At 39.6% G+C, this 26,924-nt stretch overlaps 1 protein-coding gene across 1 annotated transcript in view; it reads right to left on the bottom strand.

The window, feature by feature from the left end:
• The window catches only part of C5H8orf82 (chromosome 5 C8orf82 homolog), a 307,838-nt gene that overhangs the window by 250,746 nt on the left and 30,168 nt on the right, over window positions 1-26,924 (bottom strand). The window contains exon 2 of the mRNA XM_053715435.1: window positions 26,739-26,787. Coding sequence (XP_053571410.1) covers window positions 26,739-26,787 — 49 coding nt within the window. The remainder of the gene's footprint in view (window positions 1-26,738; window positions 26,788-26,924) is intronic.

Here is a 26,924-nt window from a genome sequence, read left to right as displayed (position 1 = left end):
TTCTAACATCTCTAGGGAACTTCTCGTTCCCCCTTGATGGTTGATGTAAGCTACAGTCGTGATGTTGTCCGACTGAAATCTGATGTACCTCAGAGTTGCTAACTGAGGCCAAGCCTGAAGAGCCTTGAATATCGCTCTTAGTTCCAGAATATTTAATGGAAGGAGAGACTCCTCCTGAGTCCACGATCCCTGAGCCTTCAGGGAGTTCCAGACTGCACCCCAACCTAGAAGGCTGGCATCTGTCGTAACAATTGTCCAATCTGGCCTGCGAAAGGTCATACCTTTGGACAGATGGACCCGAGATAGCCACCAGAGAAGAGAATCCCTGGTCTCTTGGTCCAGATTCAGTTGAGGGGACAAATCTGTGTAATCCCCGCTCCACTGACTGAGCACGCATAGTTGCAGCGGTCTGAGATGTAAGCGTGCAAATGGCACTATGTCCATTGCCGCTACCATTAAGCCGATTACTTCCATACACTGAACCACCGAAGGGCGCGGAATGGAATGAAGAACCCGGCAGGAATTTAGAAGCTTTGATAACCTGGACTCCGTCAGGTGAATTTTCATTTCTACAGAATCTATCAGAGTCCCTAGAAAGGAAACTCTTGTGAGTGGGGATAGAGAACTCTTTTCCTCGTTCACTTTCCACCCATGCGACCACAGAAATGCCAGTACTACGTCCGTATGAGACTTGGCAATTTGGAAGTTTGACGCCTGTATCAGGATGTCGTCTAAATAAGGGGCTACTGCTATGCCCCGCGGCCTTAGGACCGCCATAAGTGACCTTAGAACCTTTGTAAAGATTCTTGGGGCTGTAGCTAAACCCAAGGTAAGAGCTACAACTGGTAATGCCTGTCTTAAAAGGCAAACCTGAGAAACTGATGATGATCTTTGTGTATCGGAATGTGAAGATAAGCATCCTTTAGATCCACTGTAGTCATATATTGACCCTCCTGGATCAGTGGTAGGATGGTACGAATAGTTTCCATCTTGAACGACGGAACTTTGAGGAATTTGTTTAAGATCTTTAGATCCAAAATTGGTCTGAACGTTCCCTCTTTTTTGGGAACCACAAACAGATTTGAGCAAAAACCCTGTCCCTGTTCCTCCTTTGGAACTGGATGGATCACTCCCATAACTAGGAGGACTCGTACACAGTGTAAGAATGCCTCTCTCTTTATCTGGTGTGCAGATAATTGTGAAAGGTGAAATCTCCCTTTTGGGGGGGAAGCTTTGAAGTCCAGAAGATATCCCTGGGATATAATTTCCAACACCCAGGGATCCTGAACATCTCTTGCCCACGCCTGGGCAAAGAGTGAAAGTCTGCCCCCTACTAGATCCATTCCCGGATAGGGGGCCGTTCCTTCATGCTGTCTTAGAGGCAGCAGCAGGCTTTTTTACCTGCTTACCTTTTTTCCATGTCAGGTTTGGTCTCCAGACCGTCTTGGATTGAGCAAAAGTTCCCTCTTGTTTATTATTAGAGGAAGTTGATGCCGCACCTGCCTTGAAGTTTTGAAAGGCACGAAAATTAGACTGTTTGGCCCTAGATTTGGACCTGTCCTGAGGAAGGGCATGACCTTTTCCTCCAGTGATATCAGCAATAATCTCCTTCAACCAGGCCCGAATAGGGTCTGCCCCTTGAAGGGAATGTTAAGTAGCTTAGATTTTGAAGTCACGTCAGCTGACCATGATCTAAGCCATAGCGCTCTGCGCGCCTGTATAGCAAAACCAGAATTCTTAGCCGTTAGTTTAGTCAAATGAACAATGGCATCAGAATAAAAGAATTGGCTAGCTTAAGTGCTCTAAGTTTGCCAAGTATGTCATCCAATGGAGTCGCTACCTGTAAAGCCTCTTCCAGAGACTCAAACCAGTTCGCCGCAGCAGCAGTGACAGGGGCAATGCATGCAAGGGGCTGTAGGATAAAACCTTGTTGAATAAATATTTTCTTAAGGTAACCTCTAATTTTTTATCCATTGGATCTAAAAAAAAAAAGCACAACTGTCCTCGACAGGGAAAGTAGTACGCTTTACTAGAGTAGAAACTGGTCCCTCCACCTTAGGGACTGTCTGCCATAAGTCCCATGTGGTGGCGTCTATTGGAAACATTTTTCTAAAAATAGGAGGGTTAGAGAACGGCACACCTGGTCTATCCCATTCCTTATTAATAATTTCTGTAAACCTTTTAGGTATTTGGAAAAACATCAGTACACACCGGCACTGCAAAGTATTTATCCAGTCTACACAATTTCTCTGGCACTGCAATGGTATCACAGTCATTCAGAGCAGCTAAAACCTCCCTAAGCAACACGCAGAGGTGTTCAAGCTTAAATTTAAATGTAGAAATATTAGAATCAAGTATCTTTCCTGAGTCATTAACATCACCCACTGACTGAAGCTCTCTTTCCTCAGCTTCTGCATATTGTGAGGCAGTATCAGACATGGTTCTTAAAGCGTCAGTATGCTCTGCATTTTGTCTCACCCCAGAGCTATCTCGCTTACCTCTAAGTTCAGGTAGTCTGGCTAATATCGCTGACAGTGTATTATCCATGACTGCCGCCATGTCTTGTAAAGTAAACGCTATGGGCACCCTAGATGTACTTGGCGCCATTTGAGCGTGAGTCCCTTAAGCGGGAGTCAAAGGGTCTGACACGTGGGGAAAGTTAGTCGGCATAACTTCCCCCTCGTCAGATTCCTCTGGTGATACATTTTTTAAAGACAGAAAATGATCTTTATTGCATAAAATGAAATCAGTACATTTGGTACACATTCTAAGAGGGGGTTCCACCATGGCTTTTAAACATAATAAACAAGGAGTTTCTTCTATGTCAGGCATGTTTATACAGAATAGCAATGAGACTAGCAAGCTTGGAAAAAACTTTAAATCAAGTTAGCAAGCAAATATAAAAAACGGTACTGTGCCTTTAAGAGAAACAAATTTTGTCAGAATTTGAAAAACAGTGAAAAAATGCAGTAAATCAAACGAAATTTTTACAGTGTGTATAATAGGCTAACAGAGCATTGCACCCACTTGCTGCTGTCCCCAGAGCCACAAGCAGTTAACCCCAGACAGGTCTGGGTGCAAGAACCATAGGGAAAATTACAAAACAAATTAATACAACACACAGAGAAAACCCAGCACTCACTTACAAGCTCTCAGCTAAGATTTAAAAGCAAAAATGGAAAGGCCAGTCACCGCATCTGGCCAAACGGGACAAGCTCAGGCACCACGTCAAGGTCCCCTCCAATACCTGAGACCCCAAAACAGCCACACAATGCAAGCTTTCAAATCCAAACAAACTGAAAACAAGGGAAGGGTGCACAGGAATATGTAACCACCCTAGACATATACAAAACACGGAAGGGAACTGCACTCTCATACCGGACCGGGTACACATCCCATGACCCTGCAACATGCTCAGCCCTGGGTGCCACTGGCACTCACAGGAAGCTGTGCTGTCCCCAGAGCCACAAGCAGTTAACCCCAGACAGATCTGGGTGCAAGAACCATAGGGAAAATTACAAAACAAATTAATACTGTAATGGTACCAACAGGATACCAAGGGTTAACACCAGGGAACAATGTCCTGCATAGGGAATCAGCAATTCACAACCCAGCCAGTTTTCAGGTTTAAAACAGAATGACATTTATTAAAGGCTATGCCTAGTATTTATGCAGGTCTGACCCCCCCCCCCCCCCCCAGATGGGGGTTGAAAGACTGTTGTACATTACATGGAGGGAAAAGCGCCCTTTTACATGATACAATAGAATTATATTACTTAAACACTTCAACCACAAGACACTCTTGGCTCTTCTTATCACTTAGGCGTTTTCTCTCTGAGGGTGATCAAACAATGGAATTCTTATCACTAACTAAATTATGGTGGAAGCCAGCAACTTGTGTTTAGAAAATAGTTTCTTAAAGCTAAACACAGTTAACTCCTTCAGTCCTGACAGAAGGGTCTGTCACATCTACATAGCACACAATACAGCCTATAGACAACCTTTCTTACATTATAGTCCAGAAGTGGCTAGGTTTGCCACAATGCTCCCCCAGAACCAAGCCGGCATACACAGTCTGATCCCAACGGATCGGCTTGGGGATGTCCGGGGAAGTACTCACAGATCACTTTTCAAGTTCAGTTTGTCTGGACAACCCGCTGGCGTTACCGTTTTGTTTCCCTGGGCGGTAATGGATTGTAAAGTCGAAGGGCTGCAGCGCCAAACTCCAGCGCAGCAGCCTGGCATTGTCCCCGGCCACACGGTTCAGCCACACCAACGGGTTGTGATCTGTGAGTAAGGAAAAAGGTTGTCCATACAGGTACGGCTGCAACTTTTTGAGGGCCCACACCACGGTTAAAATGTACCTCTTCCCGGAGGGACTGGGCTTTGGGTAGTCACAGGGTTAACATCAGCGGGACCCATGGGAGCATAGGCAGAAACAAGGGGGGCCAAGTCATTTCCAAGGAGAACATCAGCAGGTAAGTCCTTCTTGACCCCCACATTCACAGGTCTAGCGCCCACTCCCCAATCCAAATGTACCCTGGCAACAGGTAGGCGGAACACAGTGCCCCCTACTACCCTCACAGCCACAGTGTCTCCAGTGTGCTGTTTCTCAGGCACCAAGTTCTCTTGAAGCAAGGTCATGGTAGCACCAGTATCCCGTAGACAACTGACCTCCTTCCCATTCACTTTAACCCGTTGCCGGTTATTCCGGTGGGCAGCTTGCACGGGGTCTGCTTCATGTAGGCTGCCCCAGCATTCTGGCGCCTCTACGTAGCGGGCCACAGGCTGAGGATTATGTGGGATTCCGCCAGCGGGTCTTCTCCAGGACTGTGCTTGATTCGCTGCGTTTAGGGGACACTCTGGTCTTTTGTGCCCTAGTTGCTTACATCCAAAGCACCGAATAGGTTGTGAGTAGCCCCGCAAATTGAACCGGCCTCTCTGAGGGTAGTTCGTGGCCGGAGGCCGTGTGGTATAGCGGTGCACCGGGGGTTGGTAACTGGCAGCTGCTGGGGTGACTGGAGGTCTGTACTCCACTCTAGCAGTGGGCAATCGGTATACTGCTCCCCCTGCCCCTCGTACTGCCACGGATCCGCCAGTGGGTGCTGTATCCGGCACCAAATGGGGAGCTATCAGGGTTAAAGTAGCTCCCGAATCCCGAAGTCCCTGGACCGACATCACCTCATGCAGAATTCCCAGGGGTTCCTCGGCTTGGGTGCTCAACACCTCATGAGCGGCTGGCTCCGTTTGGTAATGGTGAGCAGCCGCCCTTGGGGCCAGGTTCTGTCTGACCTGGTTCCAAGCTTGTCTGCTCTGATTTTGGGTGCACTCACGTGCCATATGTCCCCACTGCTTGCAGGTGTGGCATTGTATATTCGCCCGTCCGTTGTATCGTGAGGGGGGTGGTGGATTCCCTGGGGCTGGGCGAAAAGGTGCCGCTGTGGGGGTGTTAGGCTGTAGTCCATGGTGCCTCCTGGCATCAAAATGCTGGTCTGCTAATCTGGCTGCTTCGGTTAAGGTGAGGGGTTTTCGATCTCTCACCCATTCTTGGGCTTCTGGGGACAAGCCGTTAAAGAATTGCTCCAACAGCATCAGTTGTCGCAATTCTTCCATGGTGGTAGCTTGGCTGGCCTGTATCCACCCTTGAGATGCTTGATCCAGCTTGTGGGCCCACTCTGCATGGGAATCTCTTTCTGGCTTGCGCAGGCCTCTAAACTTGCGCCGGTATGCCTCTGGAGTAATGGCATATCTTTCCAAGATCGCTCTCTTCACTGGGTACAGCGCGATACGCTTCCGCTGCCCTACCGGCTAGCTTGCCTGCTAGCACCGGCACCCATACGGACTGCTCCAAATCATGTAACTCGCACAGTCTCTCAAAATCCTGTAAATACCCATCGATCTCATCCTTCTCCTCACAAAACATTTTAAATGCATGGTATGGGATTTTGGGTCTTACTGGGTTGCTGAGTGCGTCCAAAATGGATTCTGCTCGGGAGGATGCATTCTGCGGACTGTGTGCCATCACGTACTCCTGCACATCTGCCATTACCACGGATAGCATATCCCGTGGTACAGGTTGGGGTAAAAATTCCAGCCTGGTCCTCATTTCCCTCTGGTATAGGGTCTCCTCCATGGCTGCTGGAGGCGTAGCGCTGCGAGCTCTGTCTCCCTCCATCAGCTCGGCAATTAATATAGCCTTTGGTTTGCTGCTGCCTATCTTTCCCCTGGCTTCTAGCAGTTCCTTTAACGTTTGTCTCTTTAGCTTAGAATAATCCATCTCCATTCACTTCGGTCCCTGGTACTCCTTCCATCTTAGTCAGTATTGTAGTAATCCCCCTCTTCCTGAGGTTACTGGCTTGTGTAGTTGCTCTTCTGGGCGATAAGGTTCATTCCGTCGCTTGCCACCAATTGTAACGGTACCAACAGGATACCAAGGGTTAACACCAGGGAACAATGTCCTGCATAGGGAATCAGCAATTCACAACCCAGCCAGTTTTCAGGTTTAAAACAGAATGACATTTATTAAAGGCTATGCCTAGTATTTATGCAGGTCTGACCCCCCCCCCCCCCAGATGGGGGTTGAAAGACTGTTGTACATTACATGGAGGGAAAAGCGCCCTTTTACATGATACAATAGAATTATATTACTTAAACACTTCAACCACAAGACACTCTTGGCTCTTCTTATCACTTAGGTGTTTTCTCTCTGAGGGTGATCAAACAATGGAATTCTTATAACTAAATTATGGGGGGAGCCAGCAACTTGTGTTTAGAAAATAGTTTCTTAAAGCTAAACACAGTTAACTCCTTCAGTCCTGACAGAAGGGTCTGTCACATCTACATAGCACACAATACAGCCTATAGACAACCTTTCTTACATTATAGTCCAGAAGTGGCTAGGTTTGCCACAAATACAACACACAGAGAAAACCCAGCACTCACTTACAAGCTCTCAGCTACCGGTCCGGTATGAGAGTGCAGTTCCCTTCCGTGTTTTGTATATATCTAGGGTGGTTACATATTCCTGTGCACCCTTCCCTTGTTTTCAGTTTGTTTGGATTTGAAAGCTTGCATTGTGTGGCTGTTTTGGGGTCTCAGGTATTGGAGGGGACCTTGATGTGGTGCCTGAGCTTGTCCCGTTTGGCCAGATGCGGTGACTGGCCTTTCCATTTTTGCTTTTAAATCTTAGCTGAGAGCTTGTAAGTGAGTGCTGGGTTTTCTCTGTGTGTTGTATTAATTTGTTTTGTAATTTTCCCTATGGTTCTTGCGCCCAGACCTGTCTGGGGTTAACTGCTTGTGGCTCTGGGGACAGCACAGCTTCCTGTGAGTGCCAGTGGCACCCAGGGCTGAGCATGTTGCAGGGTCATGGGATGTGTACCCGGTCCGGTATGAGAGTGCAGTTCCCTTCCGTGTTTTGTATATGTCTAGGGTGGTTACATATTCCTGTGCACCCTTCCCTTGTTTTCAGTTTGTTTGGATTTGAAAGCTTGCATTGTGTGGCTGTTTTGGGGTCTCAGGTATTGGAGGGGACCTTGACGTGGTGCCTGAGCTTGTCCTGTTTGGCCAGATGCGATGACTGGCCTTTCCATTTTTGCTTTTAAATCTTAGCTGAGAGCTTGTAAGTGAGTGCTGGGTTTTCTCTGTGTGTTGTATATATGTATATATATATATATATATATATATATATATATATATATATATATATATATATATATATATATATATATATATATATATGATACTTGGAAAAAAATGAGGAACCAGGAACTTCGAATGCCAAGTGGTTTATTCAAACAGGGTGGGTAGCACTAACACAGGTGTGCAAGGGGTGCTAGATCTGACGCGTTTCGCGCATGCTCACATGCGCTTCATCAGAGATCTGATGAACATATATAACATAATTTATGTAAGAACTTACCTAATAAATTCATTTCTTTCATATTGGCAAGAGACCATGAGCTAGTGACATATCGGATATACAATCCTACCAGGAGGGGCAAAGTTTGGAAAAAATTGTGCTTTATACAACAACAAAAAAAATCATAACCACCATAAAAAGGGTGGGCCTCATGGACTCTTGCCAAAATGAAAGAAAATAATTTATCAGGTAAGTGATTACATAAATTATGTTTTCTTTCATGTAATTGGCAAGAGTCCATGTGCTAGTGACGTATGGGATAGCAATACCCAAGGTGTGGAACTCCACGCAAGAGTCACTAGAGAGGGAGGGATAAAATAAAAACTGCCATTTTCCGCTGAAAAAACTTAATCCACAACCCAAAATATATGTTTATTCTCATAAATGAAAAGTGAAACTTAAAACATAAGCAGAAGAATCAAACTGAAACAGCTGCCTAAAGAACTTTTCTACCAAAAACTGCTTCTGAAGCAAATACAGCAAAACGGTAGAATTTAGTAAATGTATGCAAAGAAGACCAAGTTGCTGCTTTGCAAATCTGATCAACTGAAGCTTCATTCTTAAAAGCCCATGAAGTGGAGACTGATCTAGTAGAATGAGTTGTAATTCTCTAAAGCGGGGCTTGACCCGACTCCAAATAAGCTTGATGAATCAAAAGCTTTAACCACGAAGCCAAGGAAACAGCAGAAGCTTTCTGACCTTTCCTAGAACCAGAAAGATAACAAATAGACTAGAAGTCTTCCTGAAATCTTCTTACCACATCCAAAGAATGTAAGGATCTCTCCAAAGAATTCTTGGGATTAGGACACAAGGAAGGAACGACAATTTCTCTATTAATGTTGTTAGAATTCACAACCTTAGGGGGCGTGTCCATGCAGCGATCCGGTGCGGTCGCATTTCCAGGAGCTCTGGTCGAGTAGCCCTAAATCCGCCGATTATAGGCACCACTGTACAGCTGACCAACTATATCTATATAGCCGATAATAATTAAACCTAAAGAGAGCTCTCTTTCAACTTGGCAGCAGTATACATGACACCTGAGCTCAGGATTGGACGTTAAGGGCCTGGAGCGGCGGCTCACAACAGGCGGCGCTTTCCCCCTCGGTGAATACCGAGGTTATTGGTCTTGACTGGACTGTGCATTCAACTATTGTATTACATCTATCTTCATAAAGGAGACTCCCTGCAAACACCTTTTCGGCTTACCGGACACCCAATATGGCGGACATGGCGGGAGAGTACCGAGAACAACTGATCACGCTTCCCAGTAAGCTTGATAGCCTTCTGCAAAAGATGATCGATGGGGCACCTTATGATTACCTAATACAGTTCGTGCCTACCAGCTTGACAGAACCTTCAGAAGCAGAATCCTCTAGGGACATGATACCTCTACAGCATCTAACCACTTTACAAATACAGCACAGCTCCCAATCAACACAAAGTACCCCCACGGTCATGGAGCAACTCATCAAGACAACCACTGAACAGCCAACAGAGTACTTCACCAGCCTACCGGACCGGCATAATGTCAAGAAGCAGCGCGGGAGCTGCGCTGTATCGCCTACCCCCCAGTTTGCGCCTCCGTTGAAGGGTCTTGGGCCCGGGCCCTTGAGGGAGAGCGTAACGTTATATAAGGCAGAGAGAGGTTCACGGCATGGCGGGGAAGTGCTGTTCCTGCACAGGGTTGGTGACCGGCCTGTCCAGATGCAAGTGATTCCCATCGAGTGTTTCTCACAGCACTTACCCAGATACCTAAGAAACCTGGGGTGGCGACATCACTTTAATACCTTAGATGGGTCTGTGCTTTGCTCGCACAGTGCTGGACTCACTTGGAGGAGAGGGGTCGGGTAGCCTGCAGATGCCTCCCCCACTGGATTACTTTTGTTTCCTATGGACAGCTTAATGTTCCCACTGGACAAAGTTGCTACGAGTTGATTTATCAAACTTGCTTCTGGTATGGTTTGTTCCTCATTTTTCTTTGATGTTAGTTTTATAAGATTTTCATACAGTTTGAATTGTTTATTATGCTGGCTCGTGGACACGGACATAACATGGCTAATTATTATTTATTACATCAATGCTGGAAGCATGTTTCACATCATATGTATTTCCCCTCAGTGGCTAGCGGCCGTGGCCACGAGGGAGCTAACTCTAAGAGAAACTTAACTTAATGCACAGCACGTTAACAATGCCCATAACACTCTGGCATATACCGGTATACAGTTAGTTATCTGCTTATGGAACCGGAATTAATGTTTAAGCTAATCTAACATAGCAGTTTATACGGACTCAATAGCAACTCACTTGATCTATAAATGTATACAGCAGGATTGCAGCAACACCGCCATGTCCTTTAAGTGACAACGATACAACAATTGATGCTGATAGTGTGTCATATCCTCTACATTGCTATACACCCTGGCATACCATGAATATCTTTATGTTTTAACCCTAAGTTACAATCACTATACATAGTCAGTGACGTGCCCTCCTTAAGCCACATTGCAATTAATTCAAAATGTTGGATCAGTCAAATTGAGTTCCCTACTATCTTTATAACAAGATGTATTGCCTTTTATAATTGCAGTCAACGTGTTTTGTGGATGTATGGTCTGGTCAGAGACTTTCTTAACATCTTTATTTTACATTGTTTGGATTATTATAATTTTTTGCTTCCCTTACCCCCAGTTTTCCCTTTACCTACATAAGTGCCTAATACTGTTCATATAAGATCTTGTCAAGGACCCAAGAGAGGTCTACAATGTTAGAAATTGAGTTCTAATAAGATATAAATTGAGCTAAAAAATTGTGACCTTACTAATGAATAGCTCTGAAGATGCATTTCAAATGTACCATTCTTGATGTATGTTTTGTGCATTTAATTTATGACGTGTATACTCATTTGAACTAAATAAAGCTCTTTAAAAAAAAAAAATAAAAAAAAAAAAAAAGAATTCACAACCTTAGGTAAGAATTTAAATGAAGTCCGCAAAACCGCTTTCTCCTGATGAAAAATCAGAAATGGATGTTCACAAGATAAGAGCAGATAATTCAGAAACTCACAAGATAATAAGATAATAAGAGCAGATAATTCAGAAACTCTTCTAGCAGAAGAGATGGCCAAAAGGAACAACACTTTCCAAGAAAGTAGTTTAATGTTCAAAGAATGTATAGGCTCAAAAGGAGGAGCCTGTAAAGCCTTCAAAACCAAATTAAGACTCCAAAGAGGAGAGATTGATTTAATGACAGGCTTAATACCAATGAAAGCCTGTACAAAACAGTGAATATCAGGAAGTTTAGCAATATTTCTGTGAAATAAAACAGAAAGAGCAGAGATTTGTCCCTTCAAAGAACTTGCAGACAAACCCTTATCCAAACCATCCTGAAGAAACTGTAAAATTCTAGGAATTCTAAAAGAATAGCAAGAGAATTTATGAGAAGAACACCATAAAATATAAATCTTCCAAACTCGATAATAAATCTTTCTAGAAAAAGATTTACGAGCCTGTAACATAGTATTAATCACTGAGTCAGAGAAACCTCTATGACTAAGCACTAGGCGCTCAATTTCCATACCTTCAAATTTAATGATTTGATGGAAAAAACGGACCTTGAGACAGAAGGTCCGGCCTTAATGGAAGTGGCCAAGGTTGGCAACTGGACATCCGAACAAGATCCGCATACCAAAACCTATGAGGCCATGCTGGAGCCACCAGCAACACAAACGATTACTCCATGATGATTTTGGAGATCACTCTTGGAAGAAGAACTAGAGGCGGGAAAATATAAGCAGGTTGATAACAGCAACGAAGTGTCAACTCATCCACTGCTTCCGCCTGAGGATCCCTGGACCTGGACAGGTAACTGGGTAGTTTCTTGTTTAGATGGTAAGCCATCAGATCTATTTCTTGAAGACCCCACATCTGAACAATCTGAGAAAACACAGACAACATCACAGTTGTGATATTGTCTGTCTGAAAACAAATGAACAGTTCTCTCTTCAAAAGAGGCCAAATCTGAAGAGCCATGAAAATCGCACGGAGTTCCAAAATATTGATTGGTAATCTCGCCTCTTGAGATTTCCAAACCCCTTGTGCTGTCAGAGATCCCAAAACAGCTCCCCAACCTGAAAGACTCGCATCTGTTGTGATCACAGTCCAGGTTGGACGAACAAAAGAGGCCCCTTGAACTATACGATGGTGATCTAACCACCAAGTCAGAGATAGTCGAATATTGGGATTTAAGGATATTAATTGTGATATTCTTGTATAATCCCTGTACTATTGGTTCAGCATACAAAGCTGAAGAGGTCTCATGTGAAAACGAGCAAAGGGGATCGTGTCCGATGCTGCAGTCATGAGACCTAAAACTTCCATGCACATAGCTACTGAAGGGAATGACAGACTGAAGGTTCCAACAGGCTGCAAACCAATTTTAAACGTCTCTTGTCTGTTAGAGAAAGAGTCATGGACACTGAATCTATCTGGAAACCTAAAAAGGTGACCCTTGTCTGAGGAATTAAAGAACTTTTTGGTAAATTGATCCTCCAACCATGTTTTCAAAGAAACAACACTAGTTGATTCGTGTAAGATTCTGCAGAACGTAAAGACTGAGCTAGTACCAAGATATCATCCAAATAAGGAAACACCGCAATACCCCGCTCTCTGAGAGTAGGGCACTGAGAACCTTTGAAAAGATTCTTGGAGCTGTCGCTAGGCCAAAAGGAAGAGCAACAAATTGGTAATGCTTGTCTAGAAAAGAGAATCTCAGAAACTGATAATGATCTGGAAGAATCGGAATACGAAGATATGCATCCTGCAAGTCTATTGTGGACATATAATGTCCTTGCTGAACAAAACAGATTAGTCCTTATAGTCACCATTTTGAAAGTTGGTACTCTTACATAACGATTCAAAATTTTCAGATCCAGAACTGGTCTGAATGAATTTTCTCTTTCTTTGGGACAATGAATAGATTTGAATAAAACCCCAAACCCTGTTCCTGAAATGGAACTGGCATGATTACCCCTGAAAATTCCAGGTCTTAAACACAGTTCAGGAAAGCCTGAGCCTTTACTGGATTTGCTGGGATGCGTGAGAGAAAATATCTTCTCACAGGAGGTCTTACTCTGAATCCTATTCGGTACCCCTGAGAGACAATACTGAAAATCCATTGATTTTGGACAGAATTTATCCAAAAATCCTTGAAAAATCTTAATCTGCCGCCTACCAGCTGAGCTGGAATGGGGGCCGCACCTTCATGCGGACTTGGGGGCTGGCTTTGGTTTCTTAAATGGCTTGGATTTATTCCAATTTGAGGAAGGTTTCCAATTGGAAACAGATTCCTTGGGGGAAGGATTAGCTTTCTGTTCCTTATTTTGTCAAAAGTAATGAAAACGGTTAGAAGCTTTAGATTTACCCTTAGGTCTTTTATCCAGAGGCAAAAAAACTCCCTTCCCTCAGTGACAGTTGAAATAATCGAATCCAACTGAGAACCAAATAATTTATTACCTTGGAAAGAAAGAAATAGCAATCTGGACTTAGAGGTCATGTCAGCATTCCAAGATTTAAGCCACAAAGCTCTTCTAGCTAAAATAGCTAAAGACATAAATTTAACATCAATTTTGATGATATCAAAAATGGCATCACAAATAAAATGATTAGCATGTTGAAGCAAGCTAACAGTGCTAGACAAATCAGAATCCAATTCTTGTTGCACTAAATTTTCCAACCAAAAAGTTGATGAAGCTGCAACATCAGCCAAAGAAATTGCAGGCATGAGAAGATGACCTGAATATAAAATAGGCTTTCCTTAGATAAGATTCAAGTTTCCTATCTAAAGGAACTTTAAAAGAAGTACTATCTTCCATGGGAATAGTAGTACGTTTAGCAAGAGTAGAGATAGCCCCATCAACTTTGGGGATCTTTTCCCAAAACTCCAATGTAACTGCTGGCAAAGGATACCATTTTTTAAATCTTGAAGAAGGAATAAAAGAAGTACCAGGCCTATTTAATTCCTTAGAAATCTTATCAGAAATAGCATCAGGAACTGGAAAAAAACTCTGGAGTAACCACTGGAGGTTTATAAACAGAATTTAAAAACGTTTATTAGTTTTAATATGAAGAGGACTAATTTCCTCAATTTCCAAAATAATCAACACTTCTTTAAACAAAGAACGAATACACTCCATTTTAAATAAATAAGTAGATTTGTCAGTGTCAATATCTGAGGAAGGATCTTCTGAATCAGATAGATCCTCATCAGAGGAGGATAATTCAGTATGTTGTTGGTCATTTGAAATTTCATCAACTTTATGAGAAGTTTTAAAAGACCTTTTACGTTTATTAGAAGACGGGATGGCAGACAAAGCCTTCTGAATAGAATCAGCAATAAATTCTTTTAAATTCACAGGTATATATTGTACATTAGATGTTGAAGGAACAGCTACAGGCAATGTACTATTACTGATGGACACATTATATGCATGTAAAAGTTTATCATGACAACTATTACAAACCACAGCTGGAGATATAATCTCCACAAGTTTACAACCAATGCACTTAGCTTTGGTAGAACTGTTTTCAGGCAGCAGGATTCCAACAGAGATTTCTGAGACAGGATCAGATTGAGACATCTTGCAAAATGTAAGAGAAAAAACAACATATAAAGCAAAATTATCAATTTCCTTATATGGCAGTTTCAGGAATGGGAATAAAATGCAAACAGCATAGCCCTCTGACATAGAAAAAAGGCAAGAGGCATATAGGAATGGGGTTTTAAATAATAAAATTATTTGGCGCCAATTATGACGCACAACATAACTGAAAATATTTTGGCGCTAACAACATCCGGAAATGACACACTCGTATCACTAAGGATGCAACCTTGTGAAAGGAACTCGGCATCAACTAAGACGCCGGAAATGATGAATTTGTTTCATGAGAGTATATCGTCGATCTGAAAAGGGAGATAGGAGATGAATCTCTACGACTGATAACAGACAACCTATTAAATAGATCTCCAGTGAGGAAAACCATTGCATTCAATAGGTGATACTCCCTTCACATACCTCTGACATTCACTGTACTCTGAGAGGAACTGGGCTTCAAAATGCTGAGAAGCGCATATCAACGTAGAAATCTTAGCATAAACTTACTTCACCATAGGAGGCATTTACTTCCATAGGAGGCAAAGTTTTTAAAATTGAATTGTGGGTGTGGTGAGGGGTCTATTTATAGGCATTTTGAGGTTTGGTGGGTAGGATTGTATATCCCATACGTCACAAGCTCATGGACTCTTGCCAATTACATGACAGAAATATATACAGTATATATATATATAGACACCCACCACTAGTACATTGTGCACATTATATATATATATATATATATATATATATATATATATATATATATATATATATATATATATATATATATATATATACACACACACACACAGACAGACAGCCACCACTGGTACAACATGCATATAGACATCCACCACTGGTACAACATGCATATATAGACATCCACCACTGGAACAACATGCATATACTGTTGACATCCACCACTGGTACAACATGCATATACTGTAGACATCCATCACTGGAATAACATGCATATACTGTAGACATCCACCACTGGAACATGCATATAGACATCCACCATTGGTACAACATGCATATAAACATCCACCACTGGAACATGCATATACTGTAGACATCCACCAGTGGTAAATGCATATAGACATCCATCACTGGAACATTTATTGCCGAGCTCTAGGGAACCAAAAAGACATTTACAGGAATCAGTGAACATTGATTCCATTTTATATCACAAGGTACTCAAGGAGCTTAGTTTTGTTTTGTTATTTCAGGAAAGTCTTTAAATCCCTTTTGACTTCAGAAGCTTGTTAGTTTGTGTACTGGAAGACTATACCCCTTTTTCTGGATCTACTGGGAGTGGTGAATAATGTGGAATAAAAGACATAAACTCTCAATTCCTTGCTCTCTGGATGGTATTGGATCCTTCACTAAACTGTCAGGATATCTGTGAATGTTATTAAATTATATATATATATATATATATATATATATATATATAATTTAATATATATATATGGTCGTGTACACCAAATAATTAATTTTATTTGTAAAACCCCAGATGTCACTTTAACAGCCCCCCCTCTCTCATTCATCAATGTAATTGTTTGCATAGGTATTTCAGAAAGAACAAAGGCTTAGACTGTTGTATAAATAAAACCAGTGGGCTACTTCAAAGTGAATATTAACATGATGGAGCCTCAGTGGTGTATGCCCATATATGGGCTTCCTGCCCAAGATGGGTAATGAACTCACAGGCCCCCTGTGGGGAATAGACATTTGTCTGTGGGAATGATTGAATCTACAAACTTGTTCAAGGAATTGTAGCTTTCAGCATCTACATGTTAAATGATCCCCTATTGAGCTACATACGCATCCTACCCAACCATGTATTCTTGGAAGCATAGAAACCAAGAATTAAGATTTCAAAATATCTTAACCTTTGAAAGCTATATAGATAATTTGTTATCAAAAGTACAAATATTTAATATGTGCCTCAGACTATCAAATAATAGGTACAAAATAATGGAATGGATATGAGATTGTCTATTTGTATAACAGTAACATGTTGGATACGTGTACACTGGAATTAAAGGGACAGTCTAGGCCAAAATAAACTTTCAGGATTTAGATAGAGCATGAAATTTTAAACAATTTTCCAATTTACTTTAATCACCAATTTTGCTTTGTTCTCTTGGTATTCTTAGTTGAAAGCTTAACCTAGGAGGTTCATATGCTAATTTCTTAGACCTTGAAGGCCACCTCTTTTCAGAATGCATTTTAACCGTTTTTCACCACTAGAGTGTGCTAGTTCATGTATTTCATATAGATAACACTGTGCTTGTGCACGTGAAGTTATCTGGCAGCAGGCACTGATTGGCTAAACTGCAAGTCTGTCAAAAGAACTGAAATAAAGGGGCAGTTTGCAGAGGCTTAGATACAAGATAATCACAGAGGTAAAAAGTATATAAATATAACTGTTGGTTATGCAAAACTGGGGAATGGGTAATAAAGGGATTATCTATCTTTTAAAACAATAAAAGACTGTCCCTTTAAATAAATATCAATACAGTCAATTTTGAAATGTCCAATTTTAATAACCAATTTCTTTATATCTTTCAGGCATCTAAGTACATATATAATTGGTATTTTAAATAATATCCTATGTTTTATACACTCACAAAGAAATAAACAGATATGAAATATTAATCTGTATGGGATAGTAATCCAATGTAGATAATAAATTACATATATTTGCTGATCTCAGGGTATGTATGTCATATTAAGATAATAACTGAGAAAGTAATTGAATCCGTGATGAAGGTATTATAATCCTTTTAAATCGTTCATAGAAAATATGATTTTTAGACGCATTTTAATATATTATAAGTGGAATATCTCCATGTTTGGTCTTAAAATGATCAGAGGAAATTACACTGTGCGGACCATATATGAAACGTATGATTTATTAATACAAGAGATTATAATATGTTGGAAATAATCACTTTAAAAGGATGTATTAAATTGTAGCAAAAATGGATGGTAAGCCTATATTTCTGGTTGTTTACTGCCCCCTAGGGGATTAAAACTGGTATGACAGCCAAACAAATTGACTGTTTAAAACACATGCAAATCCAAATAGCCAATCAAATGTTTCAACTCAAAGGGCCAATCATTGCTCAGGTCCGTTAGGGACAATCAAAATCTTGTGGGAATGATTAAAGAAAAGGAGGAGGGATTCTTTATTCTGTTGGATATAGACCCATACACAGAGAAGACAAAGACAGACTCAAAGAGGCATAAGTTTTTGGAGACAAAAATAAAAGTATATTATCTGCCATTTTGGGACACTTTCTTGAACAAAGGGAGATTAACAATTTTTGAGGCCTGTACCTTTGCGCATTGCGAGTAAATCCTCCATAGATGACCTACAAGAAACTCTGGAAGCGGAAAAATAATTTGCTTATTTGGTGATGTATGACTGTTATATATTTTGAATATTTAAATCAAAGGTATTTGGTAACTATAACTTAATTGCAGTTTAGTAATTTTAAAAGGGCACTTTGTATTTTAGTTTGCATTCATAGTCCTGTATAGTTTTAAGCTTGTCTTTTGTCTTTAAGTAATTTATATTCGAATTTGTCTTAATTGTAGATAATTAAGAATTTATTTCAGTTTAGATAATTTGGCATATAAACTGGCTGTTTACATTAAAAATATATATATACAATGTCTGATGTTTTAAATTAGAGTTATATAGGAGCAATTGTGGGCTAAATAGCTTAATTGTACTGGTCTGAAGGTTAGTGGCTCATATCTTGGTATCTCATTATGGTATTTTAATGCAACTCTGATTTGGGAGATTATTGTGAGTAAAGTTAATTCTAAAGGTATATTTGGTTTGCTTTGTAAAGAATATTGTAACAGTTTACGCTTGTATAGTTTGATTCATAATCTGGTTCCTATAAATATAATTTAATGTGTCTATAAATTTTAACTAATATAAAGAATTTAGTAATTTACATTAATTTTAATTGTTTTGTATATGCATTTTATTGGGGGTTTATTTTAAAGAATAATTATTAAATATATTGTATTATAACCCGGCCATATACTGACAAAACATAACTTGAATTGTAATTATTATATTTACTTTAGGATTAGAGTCAGTTTCCCAGCCGAGTAACCATAGAGCAGAATTGTAGCATCATGTCCTCGGCCTTCATATTTAGCAAGTCTGTAACAGGCTCTATCCAGAAATACCTGCACATTGCAATATTGCTCTTTGCGCATATCAGTAGTAGCGTGCATATTACAGCCTGAAAGTAAACGTGTTCACTTGAGCAAAATTGAATTTAACATGCATCAAGATAATGTGACTTCAGAGCACTGGTTAACTGTTACGCGAGTCAAAAATACATTACAAAGTACAGTTGCACTCATATCAACACTAATCTAATAAAAATCAATAACAAATATTGCATTAAAAAGTTATAAGAGCTCAAAGAATTGACGTCTCAGGTGTTAGAAAAAAATGAAGGGCTTTAACATAGATACATACACATGTCTAAATATATATATATATATATATATATATATATATATATATATATATATATATATATACACACACACACACATACACACACACACACACACACACACATATACACACATACATACATAAACACACACACACAAATACATATGTATACATATATAGACATAGTTTAGTTCACTTCTGAATGCGAAGTAGGAGGCCGCTTTCAGTATTTGGCTGTTTTGGGAGTCGACTATCCTCTTGTTCAAGTAAAACACACTAAGAACTGTGCAAATCCAGGTCTTAGTATGAGAAAAGAGCCAAATACCGAAATATAGGATACGTTCCTTAAAAACCATCAGATATATTTTATAAAAATATGTATTTATGAATAAATAGAACATATTCTGCTATGTGAAGAACAATGGAATGTGAAATAATATTTCATGTCAGGTTAGCACGCTTGAGAAAACGTGATCGGGTTTGCACCTGAGTTAGGTTTTTTTCCTCCACTTTTCGCACTCCATTAAACTTTAAAGTTTGTGTTACTTTTACAAATTAGGACCATACTTTGTATATTTCTGTGGATCTTTTACAAATTGCATTGTACTATTGTAAAGGGCCAATTTATCAAAGTCAAGAGGAACTGCACTTAAACTCATAGTTTTGTAGAACAGTCCGACCATCTAAAAAAAGAGATTGAAACAAAGCAGATACTCTGACAGTGTAATAACTAGAGTAGAAAGACAGGTAGCTAGTACTGACAGAACTAGTCTTCTACAGAGCCAACCATCTACTGTGATGATAAAAAGCAAGGCTTCAAGGAGGTTACATTTATTACCGAATTTAGTACACAATATACCCATTTCTGCAAAATAGTGAATAAACACTTTGGTATTCTAGCTGCAGATGATAATTTAGTAAATTATGTTAAAAATGGGCTTTGTTGCTCTTATAGAAGGACAAGAACAATGCCTGATCTGAAAAAAACCAATGAGCTCCTGGTTAACACACAAAGGGCTATACAAATGCACACAAAAATGCAGTGTGTGAAAATATAATGGTATTAAATAGCTTTAGATCAGAGGTGAAGGGAGGTATTCCCGATACAAAGCTGTTTAAAATGTAAAATTAAATAAATACACAACAAAAGCTTGTATGTCAAAAACGATATAAATATTTATTAACTAAATGCACAATACACACATTCACATTCATACAGTGGATCCCACACAAAACAGTGTTATAAAGTACTGACCAAAAAGTTATTATCTGGTGCACCAGGGGAAATAGACCAAAAACAGTCCGTTTAAGACTTGCAGATATTTGTAATCCAATAGGTGCAGCGTTAATGCAAAATTTGTTTCCCTCCTGAATAAGAATAATCTAAATATCTTCTTAACGTGTAGTTATGATTCTAGTACTATTAATTTTTTGGACTTAAAAATTAGTAAGAACGAAGGTAAAATTGAAACAGAAGTGTTCCGAAAGCCGACTGCAACTAATAGCCTTCTCTTGGGAACGAGTCACCATCCTGAAAATCTTAAGAGGGGTATCCCCTATGCGCAATTTCTGCGGTTACGCAGAATTTGCTCTAGAGACCAAACTTTTAAACAACAGGCAAAAGATATGGAGACTCGTTTTTTGGAGAGAGGCTATTCAAAAAGATGCGTAAAAAGAGCACTCTATAGAGCATCTCAGCATCAAAGAAAAGATCTGCTGTATAAAAAGAAAACCAAAAGTGAGAATGTGGAAGACACTAAAATCAGATTTATTACTAAATATAATGCCCATTGGAGTAAAGTTAAAAGTATTTTAAACAACAACTGGCATTTGCTGACTAATGATTCTACATTACACCAACATGTGGGGGATTATCCCCTAATGACAGCAAGGAGACCTAACAATTTGAAAGATCTCCTTGTCAAGAGCGAATTTAACAAAGTGCCTACATGTAACTGGTTAGAACGTAATGCCCAAAAAATAGTCGGCAGATCCCCCTGCAATCACTGTGTCTGCTGTCAATTCGTGCAAAAAACTAAGACCTTTAGCACGAATACAGGAGTCACATATAAAATCAATTCATTCATTAATTGTTCCACAAAAGGAGTCATATATCTTCTCTATTGCTCGTGTAAATGTTTTTATGTGGGTAAAACTTTTAGAGAATTACGTTCCCGCATTACAGAACATAGAGACGATATAAAGGACTTCAATATTGATAGCCCAGTGGCGAGACATTTTGCTCAATTTCACAAATCAAAAATTGATGAACTTCGTTTTATTGGAATAGAATCAGTTAAACTGAGCATGCGTGGGGGGGAAATTGATAGAATTCTTTTACAAAAAGAAACAAGATGGATGTACAAACTGAACACCCTATCTCCCAATGGCTTAAATGAAAAATTGGAATTTGCTTCCTTTTTAGGCTAATTCCTTATACCTTACTTTCTCTGCACATCTCCATTTATTTCTATATATGTATAGAATATGGGATCTCAAAAGTAATAAGATCAAAATAAATCAAAATTGTAAATACATATTATTATGATGAGCTAAATCGCACATATTTGTTGTTAGAGTAATTTGACACACATAACATTATAATCAAGTATTGTCTTTTTAAATATTGCACAATGGTGTATTAAAATAAAATTGTTTTTTAGTATATTTTGTATATATGAACTGTTGCGGATGTGTGTGTGAGTGAGTATCTGAAACATTGAAGTGTATCTAATCAATTTCTGCTATGGAATACTTCACCTTGGTCACTTGAGAAGCCCTGCATTTAGCTGTACTTAAAAGTAACAATTGCAAAGACATTGTAACAGCGGCTAATTGTGATTGACATGAACTTCATCAAATGAAAAAGATTCTGGAAACCGGCATCCAATAAAAAGGCTGGTAATCAAGGTGTCGTTAGCACCTGGAAGAAGCTCCATGCTGCATTGACTGAAGGAGCGAAACGAGCGTTTGGACTCGTCGTGCTTGGCAGCCCTTACAGCGGATCCCCTGCTCATCCTGACTCACCCCTGATGTTTGGACGCTCTAAGAACGAGGCAGCTAGGAGGGGCGACCGCGTGAACAAATACAGGTAGAATATGTTATACGCATCTGTACACCGAATACTACTGTCTTAAAAGAAAACAGCACCTGTGAATAAAGACGCGTGTTTCTATTGCTCCTCCTATGCTATGCCTTTAAAGCACTATTTGACTCAGTAACAATTGGGGTTCAAGTCTGAAGTAACTGGTCTCTATACACCGGGGACTGTATAACTGCATCCATTTTTTGCATTAACGCTGCACCTATTGGATTACAAATATCTGCAAGTCTTAAACGGACTGTTTTTGGTCTATTTCCCCTGGTGCACCAGATAATAACTTTTTGGCCAGTACTTTATAACACTGTTTTGTGTGGGATCCACTGTATGAATGTGAATGTGTGTATTGTGCATTTAGTTAATAAATATTTATATCGTTTTTGACATACAAGCTTTTGTTGTGTATTTATTTAATTTTACAGCTGTGCTGGATTTACCTAGACTTTTGGGAATTTCTTATTGTGTAATCCCCACTTCCTTTTCTATGTTGTTTCATATGTATTTTTCTAGGAAGCACCTGTTCTCTAGTGAATTTACTTATTAGTGTGCAACTCCTTTCTTGTGTCTTTTTTGTTTAAAATGTAAATCTACTTACGTGATTTATGTCCTAACCTGTGTTCTCTGTAATTGACAGTACGTAGGTCTTACAACTGAGGTTAAGATTCGTATTAGAAACCACTTATCTATCATTCAAGTAGGTGAAGCAACCACCCCACTAGTGCAACATTTTGCCCGATGCCATTAAAAAAGTACAATGAGTCTAAGATGGCAATCCATTGAAAGGGTTATGTGCCCCCCGAGGTGAGGTGACCGAAATAGGCTTTTGCAAAATAGGGAGATGTTTTGGATTTTCAAACTCCAAACTAGAGTCCCTGCTTGACTCAACTCCAAATATGACCTCATAAATTACTGGAAATAAAGGTATGGGGTCAAGGTCAAAGTTGTCTTTTGATCGGTTGGTAACATCTCCCTCTTTCGACAATAGCTTTATCCTTAATTAATAAGTGAGTATCTGACCGTTTCGTTTCTAAAGTTCTAAAGGTCTAGATTAGCCAATCCTACTGTTGTTATTCCAGAGGTTCTCTGAGATTTATTATTGGAGAAGAATTTGATTATCCATCCTACCTGTCCCTTTTAATACACTTTGGTACATATAAATTTAAATGCATTAGTTATATACTCTTAATGCATTGTTTATATCAGGCAGTTTGTATATAGGGTTTTTAGTGGCCAATTGTTATATTCCATATATCCTATGTATACACATATACACCATATTTTATATATTATATGTATATCATTTTGGTTTAAAACAAATATTCTAGAATATTGTTGAAATACAAACCCTTGAAATATTAAATATTTCTGTCGGGATTCTTGTCCTTTCTGTAAGTCTAACACTTTAATCGTGACAACATTAATCAAAAATGTGTTTAATGCGACTGGCTGTCTAATATAAGATTGATTTCATTTATTTAGTTTAAATTTAAAATTGTATTTCAGATTTTGTTCATTACATTCTGTATTTTTGTAACCGTGCATTGTCACAATCCTGTACATGTATATATATGTAAATTTGTATTTTTGTCATGTATTACATATACTTAGTTTTGTCCCACGCCACCTGCCACTGCTGCTTCTTCTTTGATTGTTATCTATACCGGGCGGCAGGGACGGACCTTTGGCGCTTGGTTCCTATCCACAGCTGATTGCCTACGGCTCCGGACTGCCAAGTCGGACTGCCAAGTAGCTGATTGTACCGGGCAGAGTCACGAGTTCTTCACACCCCCTTCCTGCATAGTGGGACGTCAGAACATTGCCTGTTTGTAAGACGCGAAGTATCGGAAAAGTTTCTTTTGAGGACGAGGATAGAGTCCGGGTTGGCAGCGGTGAGAGTCTGTGTGACTGCTTGAGCAAACGCTGCCCTTACTACCGCTTAATTAGACCGTCCAGGTTCATAGATCATCCGTCCTTATGCACTAGCATATCCAGCTTTCTCATCACTGGCGTGTGTAGGGGGATTAAGTGACTCAGGTCTCTTACAAAGTTATTTTGACCTATTCTTCTGTGCCTAGGAATTTACATAAGAGACTGTAGTTCTCAATACCACTGTTTGTGTTTACCACTATGAAGATTATTCACTTAAGGGATCAGTGAACTCTCCTTCTTTGTTATATATATATATATATATATATATACACACACATACATATATACGCACACACACACACACACACGTTACTTAAAAACCATCAGATGTAATTTTATAGAAATATATATATATATATATATATATATATATATATATACACACACACATTTATTTATGTGTTATGTGTATATACACATAAATATATATGTATATATTCATATATATTTCTATATTTCTACTAGAATTGCCCCCTGCCCTGTGCTAGGTGGTTTACCGTTTCTTGCAGCATGAAAACGAGGCTCCCATTGGAGCCTATGGAAGCGCAATCTCATAAGCGCAAGACCTCTGGGCAATTCGCAATGCGAACGTGAGGTCAAGTTCCCATTGTGCCTCAATTGTAATATCGCCACACATTAATGTGCACTGGTATTACCGAGTGGAGTTCAAATATCGCGTTCACTTAAGCGCAATATTGCGCTCCACTCATAATCCAGCCCTATGGAAGGCATCCTTCATCTCTCTGGGACTGCACTTTTCCATATAGAATTCAATGAGTTTAGCCCCTGTGAAGTCTGCACTATAAACTAGAGAATTTTTGATCATTTTGCCCATAGAAAGAAATAAAGCTCTCTAGGAAACTGAAGCAGTCAGAACACATACATCAATGTAATGTAATCTTAAAATATACAACAGTATGACCCTAATTTGCTATGACAATGCATAATCAGAATTTATAAAATCACAATCCTAAATAAACTGCTGTAAACAGAATCTAAATGCATTAAAATACAAAATAGAAAATTCAAATGTAATACAACGTAAAGGACATAATATGAAGTGTTAAGTAATATCAAATACAAAGCATAAACTGTAAATGCAATAAAACTCTCTCTCCTTCACATACAGAAATGCTGGGGCTGCCCCTGAGTACAGCATAATTTGCCTTTAATAATCTTAAGAGGGATCACATAGTGCTGGAGGATCATTTAACATCATCTCGTCTGAGTGGAGAGCTTTAAAGTAACAATGAACCTAATATCGACCCAATTACAGGTTTAATAAGGTTTAATACACCACAGTAACAACAGTATGCAATATGCATTCATTATTACACCCCCTTTGAAGCCGGCTGAAATGTTTGAGAAAGAGGGGGGGCAGGGAAAAGACTTTGCTCCCCAAAAGTTCAAGCTCCCTCCTCCTTTTCCGATGAAAGCCTTGGGGACCCTAGATAGAAGGAAGCCCTTTGGGGACCCTAGATAGAAGGACGCCCTTTGGGGACCCTAGATAGAAGGATGCCCTTTGGGGACCCTAGATAGAAGGAAGCCCTTTGGGGACCCTAGATAGAAGGAAGCCCTTTGGGGACCCTAGATAGAAGGACGCCCTTTGGGGACCCTAGATAGAAGGACGCCCTTTGGGGACCCTAGATAGAAGGACGCCCTTTGGGGACCCTAGATAGAAGGACGCCCTTTGGGGACCCTAGATAGAAGGACGCCCTTTGGGGACCCTAGATAGAAGGACGCCCTTTGGGGACCCTAGATAGAAGGACGCCCTTTGGGGACCCTAGATAGAAGGACGCCCTTTGGGGACCCTAGATAGAAGGAAGCCCTTTGGGGACCCTAGATAGAAGGAAGCCCTTTGGGGACTCTAGATAGAAGGAAGCCCTTTGGGGACTCTAGATAGAAGGAAGCCCTTTGGGGACGCTAGATAGAAGGAAGATTTTGGGGGAGTCTTTTAGGTTATTCATGGATATTTTATTTTATACTTTGTTTCTTAAGTGTTATCTCTTTGTTAATTTCAATATTTAAAAAGGTTCCATGGATATTTAAACATAGTTACTGGAAGAATTTGAGTATGTTTTTTGTATGTTATAGTCTGGTTTTGTTTAAAAAATAAAAAAAGATTGGAAAGAAGCTGCTATGCATATACCATATGCAAGTATGCTCATTTTTCCTCACTCTGCTAAATAGAGATTGCTTAGATCAGTACAGGAGCTCATCTGCACTCTTTTTATGCAGATTTTATACACAAATATAAGACCAGATGTACTGAACATTTATAAAAATGGGAGGGTTCTATTCAGTATTACTACTTATTTGATTTTTTATTTTTTATTTTTAAATACAAAATAAAATAAAAAAAATAAAAATAAAAAAAATAAAAGTACATTTTTTCACAGAAAAACTTCCGTTCAAGTCTACTATAGATATTAGTAATATGTAAATTATTAAAACAAGGAGCAGCACTGGTTCCTGAAGCACATCTCACAATGGGGGTTAGTGCTGGGGCCTGATTTATTAATAACAATCTAAATGAAATGATTACAATTTTATAAATAATGGAGTAGATTAATTCAATAAGGCGGAAATAAATAATGAAGCAGATCAATTCAATAAGGCGGAAATAAAGACATTAGTATCATACCTTTAAAACAGGTGATGAAATTCTTTACTTTAGTATCGTCTAGGAAAAGCTGAAAAAATAAAGGGAAAAAACAAAACAAAAACAAGGGTTAAATAAGTTCTAAGATTAACTCAATGAGAAACTTTATGAAATGAATATGGGATGATATTGATAACTGCATAGGGCCAGACTCAAGTGGAGCACAAA

This window comes from Bombina bombina, chromosome 5 (genome assembly GCF_027579735.1).
Source record: "Bombina bombina isolate aBomBom1 chromosome 5, aBomBom1.pri, whole genome shotgun sequence".
NCBI classification, from domain to species: domain Eukaryota; kingdom Metazoa; phylum Chordata; class Amphibia; order Anura; family Bombinatoridae; genus Bombina; species Bombina bombina.
Note: the sequence above shows the minus strand (reverse complement) of the source record. Positions and strands in the feature narration are given on the sequence as shown.